At 34.6% G+C, this 27,298-nt stretch overlaps 1 protein-coding gene across 9 annotated transcripts in view; it reads right to left on the minus strand.

Moving 5' to 3' along the window:
• ANKS1B (ankyrin repeat and sterile alpha motif domain containing 1B) overlaps positions 1-27,298 on the minus strand; it is a 1,065,991-nt gene that overhangs the window by 841,752 nt on the left and 196,941 nt on the right. For all 9 annotated transcript variants that reach the window (XM_042992986.1, XM_042992985.1, XM_042992982.1 and 6 more), the window contains exons 7-8: positions 26,181-26,294; positions 25,075-25,241 (exon numbers count right to left, since the gene is read on the minus strand). In XM_042992986.1, the coding sequence (XP_042848920.1) occupies positions 25,075-25,241; positions 26,181-26,294 (281 nt within the window). The remainder of the gene's footprint in view (positions 1-25,074; positions 25,242-26,180; positions 26,295-27,298) is intronic.

Below are 27,298 nucleotides of genomic sequence, written 5' to 3' on the forward strand. Positions count from 1 at the left end.
CCAAAACCAGCAGAAGACAGGAAATAAGAAAGATTAGAGCAGAAATCAATGCTATCAAAAACAAAAACAAAAACAAAAACAAACAAACAAAAAACCAATAGAACAGACCAAAGAAACCAGGAGTTGGTTCTTTGAAAGAATTAACAAAATTGAGAACCCCTAGCCAGTTTGATCAAAAAGAAAAAGGAAAGGACCCAAATAAATAAATGAAGAATGAAAGAGGAGAGATCACAACCAACAGTGCACAAATACAAAAAATAAGAGAATATTATGAGCAATTATATGCCAATAAATTGGGCAATCTGGAAGAAATGGACAAATTCCCAGAAACATACAAACTACCAAAACTGAAACGGGAAGAAATAGAAAATCTGAACAGACCCATAACCAGTAAAGAAATTGAATTAGTAATTAAAAATCTCCCAAAAAACAAGAGTCCAGGACCAGATGGCTTTCCAGGGGAATTCTATCAAGCACTTAAATTTTTTTAATGCTTATTTATTTTTCAGAAACAGAGAGAAGGCAAGGGGGGTGGGGCAGAGAGAGGGAGACACAGAATCCAAAGCAGGCTCCAGGCTCTAAGCTGTCAGCACCGAGTCCAATGTGGGGCTCAAGCTCATGAACCAGGAGATCATGACCTGAGCTGAAGTTGGACACTTAACCAACTAATCCACCTAAGCACCCCAAATTCTATCAAACATTTAAAGATGAGTTAACACATATTCTTTTGAAGCTGTTCCAGAAAAATAGAAATGGAAGGAAAACTTGAAAATTCATTCTATGAGGCCAGCATCACCTTGATTCCAAAACCAAAGACCCCACTAAAAAAAAGAGAACTACAGACCAATTTCCCTGATGAACATGGATGCAAAATTTCTTAACAAGATAGTAGCCAACCACATCCAACAATACATTAAAAGAATCATTCACCACCATCAAGTGTGATTTATACCTACGATGCAGGGCTGGTTCAATATCTGCAAATCAATCAATGTGACAATACATTAATAAAAGAAAGAAAAAGAGGGGTGCCTGGGTGGCTCAGTTGGTTGGGTGTCCAACTTTGGCTTGGGTCGTGAGCTTGCAGTCGGTGAGTTTGAGCCCCACTTTAGGCTCTGTGCTGACAACTCAGAGCCTGGAGCCTGCTTCAGATTCTGTGTCTCCCACTCTCTCTGCCCCTGCCCCACTTACACTCTGTCTCTCTCTTTCTCAAATATAAATAAACATTAAAAAAATAATTTATTTTTAAAAAAAAAGAAAGGACAAGAACCACATGATCCTCCCAATAGATGCAGAGAAGGCATGTGACAAAATACAGCATCCTTTCTTGATAAAAACCTTCAAGAAAAGATGGATAGAAAGACCATAACTCAATACCACAAAAAACTAAAAATAGAACTACCTTATGATGCAGCAATTGCACTACTAGGTATTTATCCAAGGGATACAAGTATGCTGTTTTGAAGGGGCATATGCACCCTAATGTTTATGGCAGCACTATCAACAATAGCCAAAGTATGGAAAGAGCACAAATGTCCATCAATGGATTAATAAAGAAGATGTGGTGTATATATATACAACAGAGTATTACTCAGCAACCAAAAAGAATGAAATCTTTCCATTTGCAACTACATGGATGGAACTAGAGGGTAATATGCTAAACAAAAGTAGTCAGAGAAAGACAAATATCATATGACTTCACTCATATGAGGAATTTAAGACACAAACTAGATGAACATAAAGGAAGGGAAGCAAAAATAATATAAAAAAGGGAGGGGGACAAAAACGTAAGAGATTCTTAAATATGGAGAACAGAGGGTTACTGGAAGGGTTGTGGGAGGGAGGATGGACTAAATGGGTACAGGGCATTAAGGAATCTACTCCCGAAATCATTGTTGCACTATATGCTAACTAACTTGGATGTAAATTAAAAATACAAATTAAATAAAAATTTAAAAAAAGAAAGATCATACCTCAAGATCATAAAAGCCATATACAAAAACCCACCAATAATAACATCCTCAATGGGGAAAAACTGAGAGCTTTCCCCCTAAGGTCAACAATAAGACAGTGATGTCCACTCTCACCACTGTTACTCAACATATTATTGAAAGTCCTAGCCTCAGCAATCAGACAAGACAAAGAAATAAAAGGCATCCAAATCAGCAGGAGGAAGTCAAACTTTACTCTTCATAGATGACATGATACTCTATATGAAACACACAAAAGATTCTACAAAAAAACTGCTAGAACTGATCCATGATTTCAGCAAAGTCGCAGGATATAAAATCAATGCAGAGAAATTGGTTGCATTCCTATATACCAATAATGAAGCAACAGAAAGAGAAATCAAGGAATTGATCTCATTTATAATTGCACCAAAAACCGTAGGAATAAATAACCAAAGAGGTAAAAAATCTATACACTGACAACTACAGAAAGCTCATGAAAGAAACTGAAGAAGACACAAAACAATGGAAAAATGTTCCATTCTCATGGATTGGAAGAACAAATATTGTTAAAATGTTAACACTACCCAAAGAAATATATACATTCAAGGCAATCCCTATCAAAATAACACCAGAATTATTCACAGAAATAGAAAAAACAATCCTAAAATTTGTATGGAAACAGAAAGGTCCCCAAATAGCCAAAGCTATCCTGAAAAAGAAAACCAAAGCTGGAGGCATCACAATTCTGAACTTCGATCTGTATTACAAAGCTGTAATCATCATGACAGTATGGTACTGTCACAAAAACAGACACACAGATCAATGGAACAGAATAGAGAACCCAGAAATAGACCCACAAACATATGGCCAACCAATCTTTGACAAAGCAGAAAAGAATATCCAATGGAAAAAAACAGTCTTTTCAGCAATGGTGTTTGGAAAACTGGACCACTTTCTTATGCTGTACATAAAAATAAACTCAATGGATGAAAGATCTAAATGTAAGACAGAAAGCCATCAAAATCCTAGAGGAGAAAACAGGCAACAACCTCTTTGACCTCAGCCACAGCAACTTCTCACTCACAATGTCTCTGGAGGTAAGGGAAACAACAGAAGAGTGAACTGTTGGGACCGCCTCAAGATAAAAAAGCTTCTACCCTGAATAGGAAACAATCAGCAAAACTAAAAGGCAACCAACAGAATGGGAGAAGATATTTGCCAAAGACATTTCAGATAAAGGGTTAGCATCCAAAATCTATAAATAACTTATCAAACTCAACACCCTCGCAAAAAAATAATCCAGTGAAGATTATTGGGCAAAAGACATGAATAGACACTTTTCCAAAGACAACCAGATGGCTAATAGACACACGAAAAAATGCTCAACATCACTCATCATCAGGGAAATACAAATCAAAACCACAATGAGATACCACCATCTCACACCTCTCAGAATGGCTAAAAGTAACAACAGCAGGCAACAACAGATAGTAATGAGGATGCGAAAAGAGGAACACTTTTGCACTGCTGGTGGGAATGCAAACTGATGCAGCCACTCTGGAAACCAGTGTGGAGATTCCTCAAAAAGTTAAAAATAGAACTACCCTACAACCCAGCAATTGCACTACTAGGCATTCATCCAAAGGATACAGGTGTGCTGATTCGAAGGGGCACATGCACCCCAATGTTTATGGCAGTGCTATCGACAATAGCCGAAGTATGGAAAGAGCCCAAATGTCCATCGACGGATGAATGGATAAAGATGTGGTATGTATGTATGTATATATACATACATACCACACATACATACAAACATACACACACATACACACATATAATGGAGTATTACTCCGCAATCAAAAAGAATGAAATCTTGCCATTTGCAACAACATGGATGGAACTAGAGGGTATTATGCTTAGTGAAATTAGAGAAAGACAAATATCATATGACTTCATTCATATGTGGAGTTTAAGGTACAAAACAGATGAACATAAGGGAAGGAAAGCAAAAATAATACAAAAACAGGGAGGGGGGCAAAACATAAGGGACTCTTTATAAAGAGAACAAACTGTGGGTTGTTGGAAGGGTTGTGGGTGGGGAGGATGGGGTAAATGGGCAAGGGATATTAAGGACGAAACATGTTGGGATGAGCACTGGGTGTTACATGCAGGGTATGAATCACTGGATTCTACTCCTGAAATCATTATTGCACTATATGCTAGCTAACTTGGATGTAAATTTTAAAAAATAAATAAAAATAAATGAAATAGAAAAAAAAATAATAAACCAAGGGCTAATTACATTCTTTGCCACTCTGTGGGGAAAGCTTGCTTACGATGCTACTCTGTTTAAAAAGGGGAAAACTGATTTGAGAGATGGAAAGGGACAGATAACAGATTACGCTGTTTTGAGTACTTCATCCAGCCAACATAAAAGCCTGATTTTTCATTTATATGTGCTAATATATTCCTTTTTTGCTTAAGCCAATTTCAATTGGTTTTGAAGAGGTACATGGAAAATTAGAAATAAAATATTGCAGAAAGTAGAAAATTTTGTTCGCCTATTTCCAATACTGACCTGGTATAATCTGTATATATGGGTGTCACTTTGTTGGGAAAGGCAAAGTGATATGCAGTCTTCCCCTATTTGTTCATATAAGAATGGTCCCTGGGCCTGGAACACTGCCAAGTTATGGCCTTGTGAGGCAGTATCTTCCCCTGTTTCAGGCTCAGAGAGTTTTCCCTTGTTCTACTAAGTGTGTGTATCAATAGCCCTTGGGCACACCCCGGCTTCCAGTATTTCAGACTCCACAGAGGTGGCAAGGTCCTTCTGTTGCACAAGAGGGATGTGTGTAGGCCTCGTGTTCTACACTGGCTGCCAGGTGGGAGACTTGCTGGCCATAGGGACTGACATACTATTGGAAGTGATCTTGCTCTGTCTCTTCTCCATGTAAGTAAAAGTGTTCAATCCACTGCTTGACTACATTGTGTCTTCCCTGGCAACTCCAATATCAAGATGTAATGGGCAGAAATGTTTGACGTCTACTCCTGATGGCTAGCATAGTGATAATCTCTGCTATCCTCCATGTAGAGTCCTCCCCTGGCATTGGGAATGGGTGCACAGTCTTCTGCTTGACACTTCTCTTCAATGGAAGCAGAGAAAACTTCACCATGAATCTACAGTGTAACCACAGAACCATTTCAAAGTAATATAATCTAATCCTCCTTAAGGAAGTCAATGTAAACAAAATGAGGCCCAAGGCTATATTTGTGACCATTAGAAGCTGGTGTTGCAGAAACTGTTTCTCAGGATTTAAAGATCTTGACAGATAGATGAAAAATACCACTTTGGGAGAGGAATCAGTATAAAGAATAACAGGAATTCTAAAGCAGATCAAATGAAAGCAAAAATAGTTCACTATAGGGAAGGAATCCAAAAATAGCATATCAAGGTAATACTATCACATGCACAAGTGTATAATCCAACTTTTAATTATGATTGTTTAAAGTAATTATTGACTTTTCTACCAGACCAAATATCATTAACATTTTATTTCATAGTGGGATTTATTAGTGTCAAAAAGAAACAAGTCATTTTCACTAATTTTTTGGAAAACAAGACCTCAGATTCTTTCTCACTCAAGCACATTAAAATTGCTGATTTTATTTATTTAAATGTGTAAAGTGGTGAATGAAGCACATATTTATAACTTTATATGTAAATAAATGCATCAAAAATTATGTATAAGTGTTCATAATAATCACTCTAAATTATAAATAAAGGACCTATTATCTATATAATAAGCCAATGCTCAGAAATAACTATAATATCCTTTCGGAATTAATTAGAACTTGAAATTTTCTTACATAAAGACCTAATTTTTGTTATATAAAAGATACTCCAAGGGCACCTGGGTGGCTCATTCGGCTAAACTTCTGATTTTTGATCTAGGCACAGATCATGATCTCATCGTTCTTGGAATGGAGCCCAGCATTGGGCTCTGCACTGTCAGTGCAGAGCCTGCCTGGTATTCTCCCTATTCTCTCTCTCTTCCCCTCCTGTCACTCACGCTCACTCTCAATAAATAAGTAAATAAACAAACATTAAAAAATATATTTTAAAAGATACTCCACAATTTTAATGGGGATGATTTTAATCAATAAATTCATGCTTAAATGTGAAACTATGTATAATTATATGGAAATTTTCTATGACAGAGAACTATAAAAATCAGTATGTATATGGATAAAAATTATTTAAAATATAAAAAATATTATGAAGCCAATTCCAGTTAAGTGACTACCAACCTGTTTTCTCTACTTCTTGGGCATGTAACTAGACTAATTTCTTAGCTTCCCTTGCAGACTGGAATGGCCATGTGACTATACGACTGAGTACTGGTCAATGGAATATGAGAAGTTATTGTTTTCAGACCCATCCCCTAAAACTTCCTATCTGTATCCCCTATCTTGCTTACCCTTGGCCACCTTTTACAGATGAGTCAAGTGACCTTTTGAAGCCTATGCTCAAGATGGCAGAACCACTAGAAAGATGGAGTCTTGGTTCCTGACTTCACATCTGGAGAGCCACTTCCTGATCAAAAACACTTATTATGGATTATAAATGAGTGATAAATAAACCTTCATTATATTTGAGCTATTATATGATTTGTCAAATTTTTTGAACAGCTAGATTACCTTAACACAGCTTATTATTATATCATTAATATATGACTACAAATATTCATGACTTGCTTTGTTACTCTAATTAAAACATTTTTTTTTTAATTTTTTTCAACGTTTTTTATTTTATTTTTGGGACAGAGAGAGACAGAGCATGATCGGGGGAGGGGCAGAGAGAGAGGGAGACACAGAATCGGAAACAGGCTCCAGGCTCCCAGCCATCAGCCCAGAGCCTGACGCGGGGCTCGAACTCACGGACCGCGAGATCGTGACCTGGCTGAAGTCGGACGCTTAACCGACTGCGCCACCCAGGCGCCCCTCTAATTAAAACATTTTAATATCCCCTCAAACTCAGCACAAATACTTAATTCACACTGAGAAATATTTTTTAAAAATTTTTTTATATTTATTTATTTTTGAGAGTGAGAGAGACAGAGCATGAGTGGGGGAGGAGCAGAGAGAGACGGAGACACAGAATCTGAAGCAGGCTCCAGGCACTAAGCTGTCTGCACAGAGCCCGACATAGGGCTCGAACTTAGACTGTGAGATCATGACCTGAGCTGAAGTCGGTGGCTTAACTGACTGAGCCACTCAAGTGCCCTCAAATTGTGAAATATTTTAATGTTCATAAGTAGTCTACATTTTAAATAAAATTTTTTTAAGTTTATATTTTGCTTAATCCTAACAGATCCTAATTTTTAACATTTGAATTAACATTAACCTTATTAATGGCTTTAGTGATCGACTGAATTTTTGGCCAATATATATGTTTTAATAAGAATAATGTAGCCTCTTTTACTAAATTAAAAAATAAAAATAAAAACTAGTCATCAATTTTATCACATTCCTATAAAGCATCTCAAAAGTAACAAAATGTTTCAAGAAAACTGCCAGAAAATAACTCCAGAATAACTTTAAAAGAAGTAAAAATGTTCTCATCAGCATAGCTTTCATTTGATAAGAATTAACATGCATTCAGAAAAAAAAAACAGATGAAAATAAAATGAAACCATTCCTAGACAAGATCTTGAGGTAGTAGTTTTTCTCAATTTTCTCAATTTTGTATTCTAACATTTACCCATCCATTCATCTGCTCATCCATCCATCCATCCATCCATCCATCCATCCATCCATCTATTTTCTTTGGTTCACTGATTCAATAAATGTATATTAGTCTCCTTTTCTGATAGGCATAGTATTAGAATCTGCTAATATAAAGATGAAAGGTGCAGATGATACACTTTTAGGAGTTCATTGTCTAGTATTTTCAAGAACAAGAAACCAACAAAATTCACAATTACTTACTAAAATTACAATCACAGTAAGTATTATTTACAGAGCGTATGAAGCACTGGGGGAGCCCCTAATTCAGACCAAGCAGAGGTTTTAAGGATAAGCTAGGATTTTAAGGGTCTAGGTTTGATGGATGAGAATTAAAAATGGCAAAATTAGTGAGAACTTCAACTATGTAAAGACAGGTAAAAAAAGAGCATGGAAAACTCATAGAAGTACTAGTCAGTGGGGAAAATAATAAGTGAGAAGACACAACTGTACAGAAGTCAGTTCATGACATGCCCCTCAGTTTCCTTATTTCATAGTCAAATGATCATTGCCATCCCACCTTTTAATGTTCTCCTTCCACACTGTATTAACTTCTCTTTGTTTTTAATTTTAAGCTCTAGCCAGATCCTGTGGCAAAAGAACAATTTCACTCAACATCCTATTTCATAATATACTTTAAAATGATGACTGATTAGCTACTAAGTTTTGCAATTGCATAGTACACAGATTACAAATTTATTTGAAGTTCATTGGGGTTTTTTAATGTAACATATTTATACTTTTCAATTCTGGAATTTCTGTTTAATTTTTAATAGTTCCCATTTTTCTTCTGAGATGTTCTACCTGTTCAAACAAAAATTGTTGTGAGCTGGAATAAGTGAGGAGGTTACTACATAGAGAAAGAAAGACTTGGAAAATGAACAGCATTTAAAAAAACAGGAAAGATAGAAGAATGAAAGAGAATGAGCAGAGACACTGAGAAAGAAATGCCTGTGATATATTTAGGTAAATGACAAAAGAATAAGGTATGTTGGTGGGAGGAGGAAGAAAAGAAAAAAAAAATGTCATAAAGAGGTACAGGAACAGAATGGGAAGATCTTGACATTCTTGAAATCCAAGAAGAAGAATTCAACACTATATAGTAGTCAAAATACATCCTCATCTATTTCTTGACCACAGAGACCATAGAATAAAAACATTTCAGGAAGGCTCATCTGGCAGTGTTACACAGGCATCGGTCATAACACTTTGACACATTCTCACATATTAGTCTTCATGACAACTCTTTAAGGCAGGGATTACTATGTTCATTTTACAGAAGAGGAAACTGAAGCTCAAAGAAAGCAACTAACCAGACATATAGGTAGTAAAAGGAAACATCAAAATACATATCCTGATTTGTACAACTCTAAAATATATGCTTTTTATGCTCTATAGATGACCAGGTCAAGACACTATAATCCAAATGTAGAAAGTTAAGGGCATATAGTAGAGTGAGTTTATTATCTAATTCAATAAAATTTATTATCTGAATACTATGTTCCAGATATCATTTTAAGCCCTGGATAGTCAACAACAACAAAAATAAAAAATAACTTCTGCTCACAGTAAAGCCTACATTTTAACCAAAGGACCCAAACAAATACAGTAAGTAAAATGCATGGTATGATGATAGTAATGTGGAGGAAAAAAAGTAGAAAAGAGGGGTAGGAATTGCCAAGGTGGCTAATTTTGAATAGGGTGACCAAGGAAGACCACACTGAGAAGTTGATGTTTGATTAAAAACCTGAGAAAACACGCCATAAAGATACCTGGGAAAGATAACTACAGAAAGAAAGACCAGCAAGTGCAAGAATATTGAAGCAGCAGTGTGCCTGGTGTTTTCCAGCAATGGCAATGAACCAAATGTGGCTAGAACAGCGTGGGTAGGGAACAGAGTAGTGAAAATTAGGTGTGAGAGGTAAGGATGGGGCAAGGGTGGGTATGCAGGTCATGAAGGGCCTTTTGAGCCAGTATAAGGACTTTGTCTTTTCCTCAGAGCAAGATCAGAAACCACAGAAGGGTTTTGAGTAGAGATGTGACGTAATTTAACCTACATTCCAATAGGATCTCTTTGGCAACTTTTTTAAGAATACACTGTAGGGAGGGGCAATGGTGGTAACAGGAATGCCAGTTTAATAATCCAGGCAAAGGATGATAGTGGCTTAGAACACGGTGGCAGTAGTAGGGCTGGTAAGAAGTGGTTGCATTCTAGATATATTACGAAGGAAGAGTGAGTAGGATTTCAAAACCAAGTGCTTGTGAGGCATGAAAAAAAGAGGAGTGTGCGAGTGTTCCTTTTGGAGGACAGAAGTTGGATGGACAGAGTCACTATTTACTAAAATGGGAAAAATGAAGGTCCAGATGGTTTGAAGATGAAATGCAGAAGTTCATTTTTATCCATGTTAAGTTTGAAAAGGATATTTGACATGAATGGGGAAGTCAAATAGGAAATTAAGTATAAGAGTTTGGAGTTCAGAAGATCATCTAAGCTGTAGCTGTAAACATGGGATATGTTAGTCCAAGGTAGGTATTTAAAGCTGTGAGACTATTCAGCATGCTCAGCCAAAAGAGTCAGTACAGATAAAGAGATGTTCAGGGAATGAGCCTTAGAGCCCTTAAGTGTTAAGTGGTCAGGGAGCTGAGGAAGAACCAGCAAAGGAGACTAAAAAGGGGTAGCCAGCCAAGAAGGAAGAAAATCAGGAGAGTGTGGTATCTAGGAAGTCCAGTGAAGAAAGTATGCACGTGAAGGAGGAGAGCATGGTCAGCATTGGCAAATGTTCCTCACAGATCAAGTATGAAAAGGGGTAAGAAACGTTTACTGGAATTATCAATGTGGAAGTCAGTGTCAACCTCAGCAAGGCAGTTCTGGGACCTAGTGAAGGAGAAAGCCTGATTGAATTGGTTTTAAGAGAAAACAGAGGAGGGACACGGGAAAAAGAAAAACATTCTTCTAGAGTTTTATTGTAAAAATGAATAAAGAAATGTGGCATTTCCAGGAAGGTGAAGTGGGGTCAAGTAGGGATGATGAGAATAAACAAACGGGAACTCTCTGGTAGACCAGGAAAATGAAAGAAACAGGAATGAATCAAACATAATATGAAATTATTTGTCCTGGAAGAATGAAATAAAGATGGAACATGGGCACACGTATAGATTTGGATGGGAAGATGATTAATGTGTATTTTCACAGTTTGAGTTTGAAATGACAGAGGGATGTTTAGGAAAAGAGGCCTTATCAGCAATTGTAATACAGAACTGGAGAGCAGTGAGAAGTTGAAAGTAGAATTATAGATTTGGAAATAAATAGCATTTAGTTATTACTACCTGAACTCAAAGAGCAGTTCCCTCTCTGTGGAAGAGAATGCCCAAGAAAGAACAGAAAACCAAGGGAATGTGAGAAGAAAGGAGACAGCTAAGGAGAACATAAACAATTAGGATAGTGGTTGCATGGTTGACAGAAGACTCAAGGAGCAAACAGGGAGGGGGGTCAAAACATAAGAGACTCTTAAATATGGAGAACAAACAGAGGGTTACTGGAGGGGCTGTAGGAGGGGGGATGGGCTAAATGGGTAAGGGGCATTAAGGAATCTACTCCGGAAATCATTGCTGCACTATATGCTAACTAACTTGGATGTAAATTTAAAAAATAAATTAAATTTTTAAAAAAAGGAGAAAATGAGCAAATTTGGAAACTCTGTCCTAATCACCCAAATCTGAGTCCAATATGTTTCCCATGTGTTTAATACTACCTTGTATTTCCCGTTACTTACTACACTCTTTCATAATAGCCTATGTCCATGTCTATGTCCACTGCTGAACTACAAGTTCAGTGATAATAGGGGCCCTATCACTCTTCCTGACTGCTACGTATATCTCAAGGCCTAGCACAGAATGTGGCACACAGCCAATATATGATAAATAACCACTGACCATATTATAAAATGTATTATGCTATAAATACCATACAGATATCTGATATTAAAATAGAATTATCTGTGAATTTAGAAGAGACAGACTTTCCAACTTTGCTCCCATAAATCAAATGATATCACTTTCCTGCTTAAAAAAAATCAAACCACTTTCCATGACCTACAAGACCTTATCTAATCTGGATTCCAGCTTCATTCCATTTTATTCTCTACCCAGTTCAGTATACTCCATTCTATACCAATGGCCTCTGGCCTTTTTTCTGGTACTTAACATAGCAAGCTCATTCTCACCTCAGAAAACAGAATTTCCTTTCATTCCAAATTTTCTTTTCTTGGTATCTATGTGACTGGATCCTTCTCTTCCTTCAGATTACAGTTTATACTACACTCCTCAGAGAGGCCTCCTTTATCCACTATATGTAAGCAACCACACCCTACTCTCAGTTACTTGATCTCATTACTAAGCATAAATCAGAATATCTTGGTTTAACTAAATATGCTTTCAGGTTTATGAACAATCAAAGCATCAAGAAAAAAATTTGAAGTATACCTTCTCGTATACGATCTAGAATTTTTATGCTTTAGACTGTGACATTACTATGTCTAGAAAAGATCACTTTCTTCAGTGTTTATGGCTGGATTCCCAAAACCATAAAATGCCACTTGCTCCAAAGGATAAGATAAAATTAGAGAACTTGTAAATCAAAAGGGCAAAGATACAAGCCCCTAATGATAATATGATCCCTTCTCCTTTTCTTCCATTTTCCCTTCTGTTTTCTATCTCCTTCTTCACACACACACACACACACACACACACACACACACACACTTCTGTCCTGTATGGTGTGCTGGTTATATATTCTATCAGAAGGGGGATAACACCAGTACAAAGACAATAAGTTATTATAAATGTGAAACACAATCTCTGAGAATATTTGACTGAGGCCTCATCTGGCACTTTGCTTAACTCTTATGAAGGATGCCACTGAGCCAATACAATCTTTTAAAATTATGTTGGTAAAGGGGTGCCTGAGTGGCTTAGTCAGTTAAGCATCCGACTTCAGCTCAGGTCATGATCTCGCGGTTCATGAGTTTGAGCCCTGTGATGGGCTCTGTGCCGACAGCTTGAAGCCTGGAGCCTGCTTCAGACTCTGTGTCTCCCTCTCTCCGCCCCTCCTTCGGTCATGCTCTTTCTCTCTCTTAAACATAAGTAAACATTAAAATTTTTTTTAATTACGTTGGTAAAATAACCTCATCTTAATTTACATAGTCCAGAGCTTTGGAAGTCATAGCTATGAGAGGATAAAATGAGTTCTGGTTAGATATAATAAAATAAGTGAGATGAAAGACACTGGTACTATCAAATTTTTAAAAAGCAGTCCAATGACCAAAAAACAATTATTAAGCACTTACTATATGCTAGGAATGATAACAGGAACTTGGGATGGACAATAAAAAAATAAATAAAACACTGCTCTTCGGTCTACAATTTCATTCTTAGCGAATTTTACTTAAATGAAGATGGAAGGGAGAAGTAGGTATTGGGGGCAGGTTGTGAGGGAGAAGACAGAACTTTAAGGAACAAGTGAGCAACAGTGAATATAGGTTTGAAGAACTGAAAATGAGAGTAAGAATGATAACCCTTTAAATACTACTTTCATACTTTATTTGGTACTTTAACAACATTGTCATTTAATTTAAAGTATAAAAGAATTAATTAAAAGTTAAGTTATATAGAATGTAAGGTAAAAATCATATGATCATCTCAACAGATGCTAAGAAAGATCTGACAAAATATCCTTTTTCATGATAAAAACACTCAACAACTTGGGTATAGAAGAAACATACCTCAACAGAATAAAGGCCATATATGACCAGTCCACAGCTAACATCATACTCAGTGGTGAAAGGGTGAAAATTTTTCCTCTAAGAGCAGGGACAAGACAAGGATGCCTACCTTCACCACTCCTATTCAACACAGTACTGGAAGTCCTAGCCAGAGCAATGAGGCAAGAAAAAGAAATAAAAGTCACCCAAATCAAAAAAGGAAAAGGTAAAATTGTTTGTTTGCAAAGGATATGATTTTATATATAGAAAATCCTAAAGACTACCAAAAAACTAGAACTAATCAACAAATTCAGTAAAATTGCAGTATGCAAAACCAACATGCAGAAATAAGTTCCATTTCTATACACAAATAATAAAATATTTGAAAAATAAATAAAGGAAATGACCCTATTCACAATAGCTTTAAAAAAAAATAAAAGACTTAGGGATAAATTTAATCAAGGAGGGAAAGATCTGCACACCGAAAACTACAAGACTTTGATGAAAAAATTAAAGAAGACACAAAGCAATGGGAAGATAATCTGTGCTAATGGACTGGAAGAATTAATATTATTAAACGTTCCATATTACACAAAGTAATCTCTTTCAAAATTCCAATGGCAATTTTCATAGAAATAGAAGAAACAACCCTTAAAAGGTAAGTTATTTTGTCTTGATGACCAATCAAATTTGTATGCATAGGAGCAGAAAAAGAAGGCAAGGACAAATTAGGGTCATATCACTGTAATCTGAGATCCACAGATTTGTGAGGGCAAGAAGAAAATGATTGTGAGTAGTTGATTATCTAAGATGTCAACATTTTTTAAATTTTCTAAACAAATATTCTAGTGAAGAGTGCACAAACTATTGAATGTAAGAACCACCGAGGAAGTTTATTAAAAATAACCCACTTCCAGACATTCTGATTCATTAGGCCAAGATGAGAAAGACTATAGAAACATTATTATTCAAGTGACAAATATAAAGATCAGGGTAATATTTATCTAAAAAGTAGAATTGAGATTCAAACACAAGTCTGTTTGAGTTCAAAACTCTTGTTCTCCATACTATAATGCCAATACAAGGTATGAATACATGTTATTGAATAAATTAGCGTAATACTTTAATTCAGAGTCTCAGGAAGTTAGTGAGGATGATTATAATAACTATGACAATAAAGATACTTCCAATGTTCAGGAAACTGGCACAAAACTAGGAGTAAAGGCTAAAAGAAAATATTCTAAAGCCTTCAAGAATAGATTTATTTGAGCAACACAGATTGGATGAATATAGGAAATGATAGAACATGTCAGTGTTTGTCTCATTGATTTTGGGGGCAAGCAATGTCCACTTTACTAATACATAATTCTTACTGGGTTCATTACCTTTGTTCATTTTAGAGCTTTTCATTTCCTGTCAAATTCATCTTCTTGACTACCTTGTTCTTTCTCCAAATTCAAACTTTGTTTCTCACTGTTAGTTATCTGATAGCATAAACTGGCAGCTATCAACTACATAGAACCATTGTGAAACTGTAAGCAACTGAAACATTTGAACTTTAAAAAGCATAGAAGGCTGAAACAAAAATTCTGACAAAGGTAAGTGAAAATAACATGAGAAACTTTAAATATCTAGACCTGAGATTAAAGCAGACCACACAGTATCTCTTCTATCTACTTTTATTGACTTTGATTGCATAATGGAGAATCTTAATTCTTCAACTGTTAGAGGGTGAATGAATTCCAATATTCAGTAATCACATCTCAAATGGTCACATGAAAAAACACGTTAAAAGCATGAGTGCTTTCAGTAATTTGGGGGGACGGGTGTGGTTACCAGTCCACAATTCCATTAGAATTACTTTGCTCTTCAAGGTGAAAAACATTTCCCTGAACACTGAAGTGATTATCATTACTGACATGTCTCTTTAAGCTCAGGCTCCAGACTGATTTCCTATGGCATTAGGAAGCAAAATGGGATTCTTTGATAACGGCAGGCTGTCCAAGGCCTTTACTCCAAAAGAGAATCAAGAATTCTCAAAAGCATACCTTGAAATAGAATTACAAATTAGTTCCATTATGATAAATGCACAAGGTAACTGTAGCATGTGGCTGAAAGTTGTCAGAAGTTAACACCATCATTATCCAGAAAGTGAGATTAGAAGAAAGTCAAGTTATTATTAAACTTTCAAGAAAATATGACAATAATCTCCTGAGTGTAAAGTATAGATTCTTAGGGAAATCATAATAATTAGGCCCTTCTATTAGTAAGATTAAATTCCAGTTGGTTTAGAGAGAGATCAGAGAAAATGTAACTAGTGAAATAAAAACTGACATGTTGCAGCTGCAAAGTAAATACAATGATAATATCACAAGCTTCATAAATTTCAAATATTCTAAATATATTTTTCTTTAGGAATTCTTTAGGAAGGCACTTTACAGCCTTTGGATACCTTAATAGAATGCTTATAATATTGAGAGATATTTTAGTGTCAAATACATCTTAAGTGAATTCACACAATAATGCTTTGCATTGGTTGGGTGCATCATAATCAGCAAGAATCATTAACAATTAGGAAAAAACAAGGTGTTTGCTTAGGCACTTTTCTTTATGATTAATGGAAAAAAACTGCTTCAAAAATAGCCTATCTCAACTCATACAGAAAGAATAACAGGGATGAATTTTAAAAATGTTTATCACAGAATACTGAGGAATTTGGAGTGCCTGGGTGGCTTAGCTGGTCAAGTGACTGACTCAATTTCAGCTCAGGTCATGATCTCACAGTCTTGAGATTGAGCCCTAAATCAGGCTCTGTGCTAGGCATGGAGCCTGCTTAAGATTGTCTCTTTCCCTCTCCCTCTGCTTTACTGCTGTGCGCATATGCTTTCTTATGCTCTCAAAAATAAATAAATAAATAAATAAATAAATAAATAAATAAATAAATAGATATGTTTAAAAAAAATAAAAAAGAATACTAAAGAATTTTAAAATTAAAATATAAATGATACATATGTTCCTATATTCTTATAGATTTTTCATTATATATGTTATCAGGAACCAAATGTGGTATTTATAATGTAAGATTTCCTTATTGTCAGTGAAAGAAATGTATTACTACAAAAGGAAGACACGACTTGGTCTAAAATGTTGGTGTTTTTATGTTGTGAGGAAGTTTATTTTATTTTATTTTTTTATTTTTTTTAACATTTATTTATTTTTGAGACAGAGAGAGACAGAGCATGAGCAGGGGAGGGTCAGAGAGAGAGGGAGACACAGAATCCGAAACAGGCTCCAGGCTCTGAGCTGTCAGCCCAGAGCCCGATGCAGGGCTCGAACTCACGGACCGCGAAATCATGACCTGAGCCGAAGTCGGACGCCCAACCGACTGAGCCACCCAGGTGCCCCAAGTGAGGAAGTTTATAATATAGTTTGACCAAGTATTTCATGTAATCTTCAAAATAAATGGTGAGGCATTCATTATTTGAAATAACCAATAGAGAGAGTTCTTCGGAGATTAGAAAGACTCCACCTTAGAGCTTTATCCATAGGTCTGTATCTACATTCAGTTTTCAAACGGTTTCTGATGTCCATGGCCTATCAAATCAATTCAACAAATATTTATTAAGTGTGCGGGTGAAGAATTATGCTTAATTGCTCACAAATACAGGGATAAGTATTTCTCCTGTCATCAAGAGGTTTATAAGCAAAGCCAAAACAGATTCATGCATAAATAATACATAACAGATGATGAAATTTACATAACTCATTTGTAAATAAAATGTTAATGTTATCCAATCCAAATAGTTGGCTTTCAATAGGAGGATCAAAACAGGTCTTGTAATATTTTTAATAAAAGGTTTTGTGAGGGATGGTTTTCAATATGTAGAAGCTAGAGAAAAGAATCATATATGAATGAAATATTGTGAACACAGACAGAGATAAGTAGAGACAGATGTGCTGGAGAGTCACCCATTTTATCAAAACATTCTATTTCTCGAAGACATTAATGGGAGAAAGCTGGAAACATATAATGAAGCTAGAAGATGGAGCCTTGAATGCCATAGTTAAAAGTCTATATTTAATTTTTACACTGAGGACCAGGTCTAGCTTTGAGAAGGAGACTGGCATGATCAGAACTGCACTTAAGGCATACTGACTTGGCAGTAGTGTTAAGAAAAAGCTGCAGCAAATGAAGAGGAGACACTAAAGGCGTGTGGACAGAATAAAAGACTCAAAGTAACTCAGTGAGCAGTAATAAGAGTATGTATCTGCAAAATGGCAAGCATGATGAAAAGGTGAGGGTGGGTCAATCTGGAAGATATTAATGACTTAAGGACTGTCACTAATAACCATTGATGACATGACTTTCATGACTAACCACTGGGTTAGGATCAAGACCTTGTAAGACATCAGACCTAAATTCAGATCCCAGTTTTACCTTTTGGTAGCTCTATAACCCTAGACAAGTTATTTTACTCTCGATTTCCACATTGAGGATAACAAAACTTACCCATGGCACTTTTGTGAGGAATAAAAAAAGACAATGATTTTAGCATGCTTAACACAATGTCTAAAACATAGTTAAAACTTAGTACAATATAAATGTTAGCTTCTAGCATTATATTTGCAGAGATGATAGTTGGGCAAGTGTTTATTAATTTTTAGCAGCCACTTCTCACTGTTCACATTGTAGCTGTGGTCATTTAAATACTCCAGAACTTTCTGTGTGCATTTCTTCCCCAATTAAATCACTCTAATCTTACAATTAAACCATAGAATTTTTAGGAATCTAAATATAGTATTTTATTTTATTATAACTCCCACTGAATTCTGTTTTTACTTTGAAGCAAGAATCTGTTTATTGAAGTAATTTTTCATATAAATTCAATTATTTGTCATGTTTGCTATTCCTCTCTAACATGTGCAGACCTAAGTATGATAGATGACTTTTTTTTCATGGCAAAATATTGACGAAGACCATCCAAGAATAGAACATTTGGCATTTCAGTAGAGAAATCCCCTTTATGTTGATATTGAGTAGTTATTTGAAAGTGTGGACAAAGTTGGGACAAAATCTATGAAACAAAAATAAAAATAGCATGTCTTTAGCAGCACAAAAAGAGTAGCTCTTCTTCTATGACTGACAGAAAGTCGTGTTAAACTTTTTTTATTTTAACTGAGGAGGAAACTAAAACTTGGAAAGATCCACAACTTTCAAATATCACCCTCCTAGTAAGTGGCAGAACAGCAAAAACCTGTCCTTGGACTCTGTAATTCATGTCCAAATAATTAAACATGTTTCTCAATAAAAATGGTTTATTTACATGGGTTTATATGTACTCTTTCATGCAGTGTTTGCCTTTTCATGCAATTATTCATTCAATAAAATTTCACTGATAGATCACTACATGCAAGGTACTGTGCTAGGCAGGATGTGATTATAGATATCAATCAAATATAGACCCAACAATCAAGAAGTCTGTAAGAAGCAATATAAAAATGTGTACATACACAACACAAAGCAGAAGAAAGAGATGTGTCATGAAAGGTAGAAGCAATTGTGTTGGAAGTTCATAAAAATGACTCTTCTCTTCTAGAAGCCAAGGATATCTCAATGACCTTCCTAGATTCACTACAGGTACAAGTTCTTCCTGGGATGAAAGGAGGGATAAAAGACTTACCATTCTGATTATGAAGTTCTCCTTGTATGTACATATGGTACACACATACAGTTAACACTATTAACTTCAAAATATTAATGTAAGTCAACAAAACCTATGCATTCCCTAAATCCTGAAAAATCTGTTAGGACAATCCAAGCCTAGGTTTAGTACAGAGCAGCCTGAGTCACTGCTGCCAAAAAAATTTGTTCAACTATAAAAGGTATGAATTATTTAAATTAGAAATATTCTGAATACTCCCTGTAAGATTAATAGTTACTGCTGCTTAAGATTAAGTTCCACTATAAAAAAAAAAAAACTCATGTGCTGAAGAGTCAATTATAATCCTGCAAGAACGCTCTATCTTACGTTTCAGAAAATTCATTTCCCAAAGTGCTCTGAATATAACTGGATGACACAACCACCAAAGTCTCTCACAATTCTGAAATCAGTACATTCCTGATATTAAGCTCTAGAAATTATATTTTTGAAAGTAAACTTAATTTTAGAAACACCATTTGTATTCTAGGCAACCTAGTTCGATTCTACTAACCTTTAAGACCTGATGAATTCTTGCACCAAATTAAGTATATTTTTCTGTAGATAACCCCCAACAACTCCCCTGAGAGTTTTCTCAAGCAGATTATAGAAGCTTAGTATAAAATAATGAAATGCTGAATCTTAAAATCTTGATATACTAAAGTAAACCATCTTGCTTCAGAAGGTTCACCTGTAATTAAAGATTTTACATTGGAAAAAAAATGTGAAAGAACAGAAAAGAAGTGTACTGGTTGATTTATAATGCACATAACCTGCCAATACAATCCCTTTCAAACAGTAAGTTTTACATGCTGTTTGTATCCAAGTTTCCCTTAGGAGAAAAACCATATAAAGCATTTCATCCCATAAGCTTCCTATTTACTTCTTAGAAACATAAGCTAATGAGGCAATAATGCTTCTTCTATTTTAAATCTTAAAAAAAGTTTTCCTGAAATGTAGATTCTGAAGTCTGCTCTAATGACCTGTATGCTATAATCAAATTTTGTGGCATAGTGTATTCACATTTAAGAGTTGTGCACATTGTGTACACACATGGAGGAAGCAATGAATATATGACTTGGGAAAATAAATGAAGGGAATAGGACATTTTTCCGGATTATTTTATATTCTTTTAAAATTCTGAATTTCATGGGTTGCTAAATAATGTGAAGATATTTATATTTCTTCAAAATTTACATTCTAGATTATATAATGTTCTAATTCAACTTAGAAAATGGCTCCATATGCATATTATAAAAGCATTTAAAACAGACTGACTTTTGAATTAAAATTTATGCAAGAGAAAATGTGATTTTAACTGGAGCTGGCCTCCACGTTAAATGTAAAACCTTCAATCAAATACATTCAGTCATAATAAGAATTTAACTTTTAATTCACTTGTATTAGTAAAATTGTTCAAGCTACTACCTAAGGCTAATATTTTAATAAAACCAGAAACCTCTTATTCAAAAGTAAAAGTTCTTACATAAGACAGCTGATTTTGTATTTTAAATTACTGAATTAGAGTGCCCTCTATTGGAAGAAAAAAAGGCAATGAAAACTAAACTGAACTAACAGTTAAAATATCTCCAAAATTCAGATACATCATTAATGTGTAAAATACATTTATTAATAATATAAATGCTACAAAACATATTTTACTTACATTTTAATTTCTTTTAAATTACTTTTGGAATTGTCATAATACAATGAACAAGTTGGGTATTTCTTATCACCTAAAATTAAATTTTAACTGAACCCAAATGTCCATCTTTCAGCCAATAATGTGAATGATAAGCAAAAATCTTATTCCACATTTAACATTCCAATATAACACAGAAATAATTTTAATTTAAGACTATGGCTGGACCATACTGGGAATTTTCCTTGATGATAAACTGAAAATGTTTCAAATTCAAGAGATTTTTTAGAAGCTCTTACACTGGGGAGTGGGATAATTGGGCTGGATACCTATGATGAGACTTATTCTAGCTCTAAAATTCTATAATTTTGCAGTGTTATCAAGATCTCAGTTCTGACTCAGTATCTCAGGTCTCAATTACCTCAATTACTTCAGTAAGACCCTGCAGATTTTTAGTCCTGTAGACCAACAGTATGCTGATAGTTTTTTAAATAAACAAGGCTCAGAGCCACCTCAAACAATTCTGATTTCATTGGTCTACTTGGTCAGGACATGGTACCTGACGGTATCAGTATATGTTGAAGCCTCTCCAGATAAGTCTAACATATATCCATTGCTGAGAATCTCCAAGTCTCTTCCCAGAACATCTGACCATAGTTACCATTTTTATATTCCCAAAATGTCACCTATAAGACAGAACTCTCCTATTCAAGAGTATATTCTCCTCAGCAACAATATTAAACTTCTGACTAGCTTCCCAAATCTAAGTATCTTCCCCAAACAAAGCCGTTGAGCAGTAACAGATACAGCACCAACCTCAGACTGCCGGTTTTCAGATCCTGGGTCTGGCAATTACTGTGTAAATGTGGAAAAATCATAAAAGTCCTCTGTGCCTCCATTTTCTCATCTGTAAAATGGGAGGAATAATACTACCTATCTCATAGGGTTATTGTGAAGATTAGATCAGTTAATAGAAATAAAGTGCTCCATAAGTGTTAGGGACTATCATTACTTACCCAAATTTGTTTCCCACTACTTTCCAAAATCAACTCTTACAATAAACCATTCTTTTCAAATCATATGCTATGTCTCACCTCTGCTTTTGCATACATTGTTTCTGCAAGCTGGAATCTTCCCTTTCACTCATTCATTCATTCCAAAATAAGTACAAGACATGTCTCCTCTTCCACTAGAGCCCAGTTTGGTCTCTCCCTACCTCCATGAAGCCTTCAGTGACTACCAGTAAGTCTTCACTAGTCTCTCCCTTTAAAAAAAATTTCCTTTGACCACCGGGTAATTTATCATGAGAAATGTAGCTGGAAATTAAAGATATTAGCTCTGAGTTTGAATCCTAGATCTGCCACTTGCCAGCTGAGTCATTTCTCCAGTCTATAAATCCACAGTTAGCTTTACTATGAGGATTAAGTGGCTTAATTCATATAAAGCATTTGAATAGCAAGCACCTAATAAATGTCAGCACTCATAATATATATTTGGTGTTTTGCATCTTAATCTTATTACTGTACACTGTGACTAAAGCCTTCTTAGAATAGGAATTCTGAACTCCTTTAAGTCAGGAATCATGTTTCATTACTGCTATCATAAATCCTATAACGTAAGGCGCCTTTGTGACTCAATAGGTTAAGTCCAACTCTTGATTTCAGCTCAGGTCAAGATCAAGCCCCACACTGTGCTCCGTGCTGGGTGTAGAACCTGCTGAAAATGTTCTCTCTCTCTCCCTTTGCCCCTCCCCCTACTGTGGACGTGTGAGTGCATGCACACTCTCTAAATAAATAAATAAATACGTAAATAAATAAATAAATAAATAAAGTAAATCCTATAACTTACAACATGGTAACAAACATCTATATTAGGTGATCTATAAGTACTTAATTTTTTGCATAATTTGAGAGTACAATTCATGACAAACTCTGAAAAAACATTTTTGATGAACAGAAATATTCAACAAATGCAAATGAACCCAAAAGAAACACAGACTATTGAGAAGGGTCAAAGTAATCGGATTACTTTTTAAACATTGATAACAAGTTTTTATTAGATTAATCTTCTGAAAGGACACTTCCAATGATGTCTTTTATCTGCCCCAAATCCTTTAGATTTTTCTCGATTTCTAAAAAATAAATACCAAAATTCTTATCCTGACATTCAAAATCATCCATGGCCTGACCTCAACCTATCCTTCTAATTTTATCTCCCATATTCTCCCTTTATAAACTCTATCATTAATTTCAGATAAATCAAACTACTTGCCTTACTCATATGTACCCTCTGCTTTTCTGCCTCATGTAACATTTATTATTTAATATGACAATACTTTCAAGGAACACAATATAAGGTTTGTCACAGGAACAAAGAGTGATTTCTTGTATGAAAGGATGCTTGAATTGTAAGATACTCCGTTCAATTTACGAGCATTAATTTCTCTCTTGCTACTATCACAATAGAGTCTTAGACTTACAAAAAAAATATTTGACCACGTTCCCCTAAACTATGTTACCCTCATAATACTAAAATCCCTGCTATCACTACATGAAATCTGTAAGCCTGGTCTCCAAGTAAAGTGTGCAGTGCAGACCCCAGGGTGCACTAGATACTCAATGAGTTAAAAGGAAAAAAAATAGAGCTTCTATTTACACTTATTCTGTATCCTTTTTACTTGAATTTCTCTTGCAGTATATCCCTAATTTATAGCACAAATTCTTAAAATAGTAATAGATATACATCATTTATGAATACATGCAATTGGGAGATTTACTTAAAATTTGTTTACTATGGTATGTACAACCAAGAAAAAAAAAGTTTAGAGACCACTGGTTGAGAAAACTAGGGCTTTCAGAAATTTGTGGGTTTAGAAGTAGAGGACCAGAAGTATAGTCAATTTAGAGAAATCTTTAGGAACAAACCTAAAAACCTAAACACCACACATTATATTTATACAGGATAAATATGTTTTAATTTGTAAGCAACCTTCAAAAAAATAATTAAAAAAAAAAAAAGAAAAACTTGTAACCAACCTTCAAGGAAATGTTGAAATGTAATTGGTTTGTAATTTGGAGATAATATATAAGTTTTAGACTTTTAAACAGGAAATTTTGTCCTGACATTAAAGTACACTGACACTACAGTAAATATTTCATTAATATAAAATTTTCATTTGGTAAAACTTGCATGTATTTACTTCAGTATATATGTAATTAATCATAATTATTCATAAGGAGTTTTACTGGAGCCAATAATACAATGCTTTAAAGAAGACAGTGCAACAAAAACAAAAACAAAAAAACAAAAAACAAAACAAAAGGAGTAAGACTAGCCATGGAGCTAGACTATGCTGGGAAACAAGGGTCAGCACACAGTAAGTAGTTAAATGAAGTAAACATTCTCTTTATGGTCACTATACTTGGCAATGTTTTTAGTTTTCATAAATAATATGACATACTTAACACAATACACTCTTATTAGCTTTTGAAGAAAGCATAATGTTTCTATAACAAATTAAGTTCTAAAAGTGGGTAAAGATTTCATGTTATAATAATGCATTTCCTTTAATACCAGTACACCCTATAAATCCTACCTCTATATGACACAAAATAGGTATACAAATCTTAATTTTAAACTGATTGATGCTCTATAGTTTTTCTTGCTGTTGTGTTAATATAGAAATCCAAATGATCAGTAATCTCTAACTCATGATTTAGATTCTGAGCTTGTAGGTTGCATAAGGGATTTGAATAAGATTATAAAACTACGGAGGTCAAATTTTCCAAAATGTCTCTCTCCTACCATAACATACAGAGTGACTGGGGAACATACACACATAGCCCAGCTCTGTCTTTAATCAAGATGGGGTAGACTAAATTCATAGAGAACTTGGGGAAGAAAGACAAAAGGAAGATTTTTTTTCTTTCTTTGGAAACCAATTATCATCATGCTCAGTGAGACTTAAAGAACATAATCAAAGAAACTATGATTTCATGTATTAAGCAAGTCAACAGTAGCAAGATCATCACAAACTATCAGTGATTTATCAAAGCAGTCCTTCCCCTACACATGCAGTGAGAGTAAAATACCAATGAACATCAGGAAAAGAGCAATAGGGAATTTGACATTTGACACTGGCAGAATCTGAAGATAGGATAATGCACAAATCCCTGCCTTTTAGATACACATTGAATTGGCAAAGACAGACACATTGTCTTCCTTCCCCCCTTACTTACTACACTCTGGCTTCCATTTTTCCCAAGTTCTTCCTCTGAAATCTTGCTCAAATTATCTAAGTAGTGGTCTGATATTGTGTGGCACAAATCTTCAAAAGAATAATCCTTTTCTTGACAGAGTTTTATTTCATCCAAGAGTTTTGATAATTCTCCAGTCACAGTTTCACCTATAAGAAGGCAGTAATTTTTTTCAAAGTTTTAAGAAAGGCTATTGCTAAAATTTCCTATTAATTAATAAAAATATGACTAGTATAGTGACAGAACTCATGACAAACAACATTAAGTAAATCAGAAAATATGTTGAAAACAAGGTACTGAACCATAATTAACACAAGAATGAAAAGACTAAATTAAAAGACAAGGAGAAATCCCAATTTTGCCTATTATTATTCTTTTTCAAAATAGAAATAAGTATTGAAGGTTCATTTATACATATTGCATAAAAACATCTGGAATTACAATTCCTAAGGTTTCATTCATTATAACATTTAATCTTTAATAATCTTTCATATGACAGAATTCATTAACAAATTTTAAATGGTGCTGGGAGCCTACATCCTAGGTTCAATAAAAAGAAATAGAACGTATTTAGATAAATAGTTATATAAGTAATAAACTAAAATTATGTTATGTGACATAAAGGAAAAACACAGAAGTAACATAAATAACATACATCATCTGTCAAAACATGAATATTTTGTAGGTTACATGCAAATATGTGTTTTTCTAATCATTCTCAGAAAGGTACTTTATAATTCTAATTTCTTCTAGGAAAAAATAAAACTCCAGCTGTTATAATCCAGATATCAATATTTTTATTCTACATTAAAAATACATTTTGGAAAACAAATCTAGTGTGAAATATCTAGTCCATGTATATATCATGACAGCAGAGATTGCTAATTTTGCTAGCTACTGTGTCACGGCCAAGAATAGGGCCTGACAAATAGAAGAGTTCAATAAACTGAAAAATGGATAAAATACAAAGTATAAGATATAAGTTATTAGGCCTCAAATTTTCAAGTGTTAGCCTTTTTGTACGTATAGAACAAATTTGGACATAAAGGTCTAGTGTTATTTCAAGGGCTTTATAATTAACTACTCACTCTTAGTCTTTTGGGAAGGAGATTCAACAGGAGATGAAATATGTATTTCTTGTGTTGTATCTTCATGTACATGTTCTTCAAGGGCTGCTGATCTTCCCACACCTTCTAAATATTCTGTGTACACAAGTTTTTGAAATTACATAGTCGAATTCATTTATTTTAAAATAACTAAACTTTATGTTTTACTTCTGGTGATCAGCTTTTCATTTATTTCCTCATATCCTAAATATATCCTAAGTTTTTAAAAAAAAACTTCAAAAAACCAAAAAAACTGAAAGAACTTGATGATGAGCTATTAATTTAAATCTTTTTAATTAAAATTTAAAAGATATTTTGGAAGAGACTCATAAACTTTGTGGAAACTAAATTTGACACATTCTTTCACCTGTTATAAATAAATTCACCTGTTAAAGATAAAATAACACCCTTAGTTTCCTTAAGTGTATTCTACATGAGGATTTAAAACCATCTTAAAGATGCTTTGAATAGACTTGATATCTAAACAGGAACATCAAATTCAAGGGACACCACAACCAGTTAGGTAACATGAATGAAGTTTATAATGGTGTTTACTCTTGTAAGACAAGCATAATTGCACATTAAGCTTTACTTCCACAAAGAAATAACATTCTCTCCCATTATTCCTAAAGTAATATTTCACACTCAGCCTATCTCTCATTTTTGTAACTTTGATGAAGACATAATAATATTAGAGCAGCCAAAATTTAAATATGTCACCCAGCAGTATTCTAAGTAATATAAATTAACTCACTTGATCCTCACAAAACAATGACACACACTCTTACAATCTGTTTTAAAGATGACAACTCAAGGATCAGATTTTATTTTTTTAAATTTTTTTAATGTTTATTTATTTTTGAGAGACAGAGAGAGAGACAGAACATGAGCAGGGAAGGGACAGAGCGAGAGAGGGAGATACAGAATCCAAAGCAGGCTCAAGGCTCTGAGCTGTCAGCACAGAGTCCAATGCAGGGCGTGAACCCATGAGCTGTGGGACCATGACCTGAGCCAAAGTCGGACGCTTAACCGACTGAGCCACCCAGGAGGCCCTCCCCCCACTTTTTTTAATGTTTATTTATTTTTGAGAGATAGAGAAT

The sequence above is a fragment of the Panthera tigris genome, chromosome B4 (genome assembly GCF_018350195.1).
Source record: "Panthera tigris isolate Pti1 chromosome B4, P.tigris_Pti1_mat1.1, whole genome shotgun sequence".
Classification (NCBI taxonomy): domain Eukaryota; kingdom Metazoa; phylum Chordata; class Mammalia; order Carnivora; family Felidae; genus Panthera; species Panthera tigris.